The sequence below is a fragment of the Talpa occidentalis genome, unplaced genomic scaffold, assembly GCF_014898055.3.
Source record: "Talpa occidentalis isolate TD23 unplaced genomic scaffold, MPIMG_talOcc4v2.1 talOcc4.3, whole genome shotgun sequence".
NCBI lineage: Eukaryota > Metazoa > Chordata > Mammalia > Eulipotyphla > Talpidae > Talpa > Talpa occidentalis.
This window is the reverse complement of record NW_023603184.1, coordinates 298,460-302,939: the sequence shown is the minus strand read 5'-3', so window position 1 is coordinate 302,939 and position 4,480 is coordinate 298,460. Positions and strand designations below refer to the sequence as shown.

Here is a 4,480-nt window from a genome sequence, read left to right as displayed (position 1 = left end):
GCATTTGCTGCTCAGCTATATCCCTGCTTGCAGACCACTAATATAAGGGTACCAGTTGTCAGGAAGCCAGATTTTTACCTTCTCTGTTAGGTATTCTAATGATCTACAAATGGACCCTTAAAAATTCTGACCACTAAATGTCATTAGGAGTAGAAATACCTGACTTCCTATTATTTCTTGTTTTAATTTCCCCAGTTTTGTTTTCACTGTTCAGGAAACACTACAAAATATTTTTCCTACTGATGTAAATGTTAACTCTCTTTATCACCCTCCTGAGGGCTTCTTTGATATCCTTGTTCCTCAGACAATAGATAAAAGGATTTAACATGGGGATAATGAGAACATAGAACACGGAAAGAAACTTGTTCTGTTTCGTGGAGTGGCCAGAACTAGGATGCATGTACACACTCAGGGCTGTGCCATAGAAGAGAGTCACAACCGCCAGGTGGGAGGCACAGGTGTTGAAGGCCTTAGTGCTAGCTTTGAGAGAGGAAATTTTCAGGATGGAAGCTGCAATGAAACCATAGGATAACAAAATAATAATCAGAGGACCTAAAACAACGAAACAAACTAACACGAAAAGACTCATTTGACAGATGAAGGGATTAGAACAAGAAAGACTAATAACTTCAGTTATGTTACAGAAGAAATTCTGGATGACATTTGGCCCACAGTAGTATAACTGAAAGCCAGTGATTGTTTCAACTAAGCCAGAAAAGAAACCGCACCCAAGGGCCCCAGCAACCATCTTCCAACAGAGCCCAGGTGCCATGATGGTTGAGTACTGGAGAGGGTTGCCAATGGCCACGTATCTGTCATAGGCCATGGCAGCCAAGAGGCAGCACTCAGCCTGACCCATCCAGGAAACTACAAAATACTGACTGGCACAGGCAAAGAAGGAAATGGCTTTTTTATCTTTGAAGAAGTCTGAAAGCATCCTTGGGCTGATGGAAGAAGTGTAGCAGAGGTCTATAAATGACAGAAAACTGAGGAAAAAGTACATTGGTGTGTGCAGGTGGGAGTCCAACCTGATTAGGGTGATGAGACCCAGGTTCCAGAATAATGTCACCAGGTAGATCAGCAGGAAGACTGGAAAGAGACTAAGCTGCAGCTCTTTATCTTCTGAGATTCCCAGGAGAACAAACATGGTCACTGACGTGAGGTTTCTGTCCCCTGCCATGGACCAGCTGGGCACCATGTGCTGAGAAAAGATGACAGAGGAAATGGTTTCACTGGCAAAAACCAGAAAACAGTATTCTTCATTGTTCTCTTTCAAGCAGCTGACTAAATATACAAACATGATTCATTAATGTTGAGTGAATCTTGCCTCTTTGTAATATCACCAATGTTATGTTCATAAGTTCTCTATATAAATACTCTCACTCTCTCTATGGTACAAGACAAAGTGGTGAGGCATCATCAATGCTTTATCCGCAAAATATCTTGATTCCCTCTGTCCCTTTCAAATTTACAATAACTTGGCAATGGGAATTACACCAAATTAGGGAGACACTGTCCTATCAGCACAGGTGAAAAGGTCACTTTAATTAGGCAGCCCCATGTGACCAGTGCTTGGAGAAGACCCCGCATCATGCGAAGCCTCAGTGTAAAATGAGGATGTCCAGTAAGTGCTCGTTAAAATCTTTAAAATCACCGAGAGGGGGAAACCCTGATAGTGCAAGGGGTGAAGCACACCACCATGAAGTTATCAGAAGCCACTGCAGCATGAGTTGGAACCCAACCATCCGGGGAGGTTACCCACATGGCTCAGCAGACCTCTCCTGTCTCACCCTCAGCAGTGTATTTAAGTCAATCCACCAGTTCTGCTCGCCACTCTGTCTCTGGCGAATCCTCTCAGCCCCCAACCTCTGGCTTGTAGCCTGTTCTTGTATGCATAAATAAATGAAACTTTTTAAAAATAATAAAATAAAATAAAATCACCTTGAGAATGAGTATTTAAACGATTTATAATGAGAGCGTACAGGAGATTTCATAAGTATCTTTCTGTGTTCACAAGGTCTGGAAAGAAACAGGAATATATAACAGGGTCATGGAAGGAGACACATGGCCAGTCGTGGTTGGGAAATGGATGTGACTTAACCAAGTTAGTGACTCAGGAAGCCTCCTGAGAAGTTAGATAATACACAGTTGGTAGTGCTTTAAGCTCCCTTCCTTGAAGCTACAGTTTGTCATACTTAATTCAGAGATACTTATAACTTATATAGTCTAGAAGAGTGATTCAGGCTCTTCATGGAGTCGGTGATACTTTTGTAAATGTGTGGGAAACTCTGACCCTCCACCGGCAAAGCCATCGTCAGCCCCTGTCCATGGTCTTACTGGATTCTCAGTCACCACAGAGTCCACTGTCATTTCCAGGTGTAAGACTCATCCTACAAAAGTCACTTAAGCTCATAAATGTCAGGATGTGTAGACAATGGAAATGGGACCTGGGAAATTGTGGCAGAATCTGGAGTTCTTTTCTCCTTCTTCACTGGTATCAGCACAAGGAAAATGAAGACCTACATTTCTGAGCCAAAGTACATGACTCTTGCCCCGGCAGTGAGTGTCTGCCCAAGGGGCAGCAGTGTCCTTGTCCTCAGAGGTCATGAGAACACTTCTGAACAGCACATCTTCATCCGGGAACTCACACCATCAAGAAATTACAGGATGTATTTGTTGGCATTAAAACTCATGCAAACATTCTAGTGGCAAAATCCAGTGTTTTAAAATACAGTTATTCAAATGTAAGAATTGGGCTCCAGGTTGGACTTTGCCATTTATCAATATAAAATAATGAAGATTTTTTATCTCTGCATATCATTTTCCTCACTTGTAAATTTAATAAGTGCCTGAAAAGTATCATTCCATTAGGAAATAAGATATAAGCAAGAGGTCATAGTACTTAGTGAACACAAATACCTCAATAAATGTTACCAATAATATCATTAGTTATTATCTATTTCATTTGCTTGAGTCAGGTTCTCCACCTCCATTATTGTGGCTGCTTCTCACTGATGCCAGGACCAACACTACAGCATTGATGAACAGCCCACTGAACAGGCTGCCTTATCCTTAAGAGCTTTTTAAAATAAATGTTACAATCCTGGAACTGGATTTATTCTTAAGGGAAATGCACATCACAAAGTACAGTGTAAAGTTTTGACCAGTCAATGGGAATACATTTCTTTTATTTATTACATCCTGATAAAGAGGAAGCTGTAACTAAATGTATGTGAGTGACCCATCTCTACAAAATAAGAGTGTGGGTTGTGAATTGATTCAGTTAATCATGAGAAATTGTACCTTCTAAAAATTTGGACAGCTGGATGAAAAATATCTGAATATATTCATCTCTTGATGAATTTTACAAAGAAAATTGTGAAAGATTGTTGACTGATATAAATATTAATAGAAATTTCACACTGTCAATCTAGCTAACAAAATACCCTACCCAAAATTACAACCTTAGACAAGTGCATGAGTGATGAAAAGTCAGAATGGTGTGCAATAAATAAAAACGATGAGCTATAAGAAAGATTGAAGACCCTGTAAGATCAATACTACCTGGTTTGACAGTGGGCCCATCACTGGTGTTTTGAAAAGACCACAAGACCAAAGATATTATACATGTGCTTTGGCTGTCCTTTATGTAAGGACCAGTTTGTTTCTTGCTACTCAGAATTGAAATGGAAATCAAGTTATTACTAATATTATTTCCAAGCAGATTGAGTAAGGAGATAACAATGAGAAGGGTGCTTGTGGTGTTAAGTCTGGAAAACATAGAAAAGCCTGCTTTGCCTACATGATATCCCCCTGTGAATTCAGTACATCACTGCTCAGGATGCAATTATTAAGTTTGCAACATTTCCACCTTTACAGAAACCATCTCAACTGATTCTAGATAATATTATTTCCAGTTCATATATGGAAAACCAGAAGGTGACATAGTTCAGTATTAAGTCATTGATATTTACAGAACTAGATCTCAACATTACCCTAACCCCTGTGTAATACCTGACATTAATCTTGTCTCTGAGGTCAGGGAATTTGGATAAGGGGGAACATTCCATGGAAGACACCACTAGGAGAGGGCAGTGCTGAAGAACACAAGTGACCGTGTGTCACACTCTTTGCTCCCCACAGCCACTGCTAGGAGGCTTACACAGCTGTGGAGACAGCACACAATCCTCTCTTATTTCTAAATCTTGTTCTCACCTTGACCAAGATCCCTCAGGAATACACACTTCTTGCCAAGGATGGAAATAGCGTATTTCTTCCTTGAAAAATATTCCAGAATGGACCCGGTTGACTCCAGAATAGGAGCTGTGAGCCATGAAACAGGTTTTTCACTGACAGCAAGAGAGATGCCCACAAGCGGGGAGTCCTAATATTTATTATCAAGGGCAGCAGAGTGAGGGGGAAAGACAATTAGATGGAGGGAACCTCCAGGCACCTGCTCTCTGGGGCCCTGTTCCAGGAA

The 4,480-nt window shown here is 40.9% G+C and overlaps 1 protein-coding gene across 1 annotated transcript; it reads right to left on the bottom strand.

Annotated features, from left to right (window-relative positions):
- Positions 1–220: 220 nt before the first annotated feature.
- On the bottom strand, positions 221–1,300 carry LOC119254181 (olfactory receptor 1440-like). Its single transcript, XM_037521303.1, has one exon. The coding sequence runs from the start codon at positions 1,298–1,300 to the stop codon at positions 221–223; it is 1,080 nt and encodes a 359-aa protein (XP_037377200.1).
- Positions 1,301–4,480: the final 3,180 nt, after the last annotated feature.

Coding starts and splice junctions, on each gene's coding strand:
- LOC119254181 (XM_037521303.1), bottom strand. CDS start 1,300: ATGTTTGTATATTTAGTCAGCTGCTTGAAAGAGAACAATGAAGAATAC.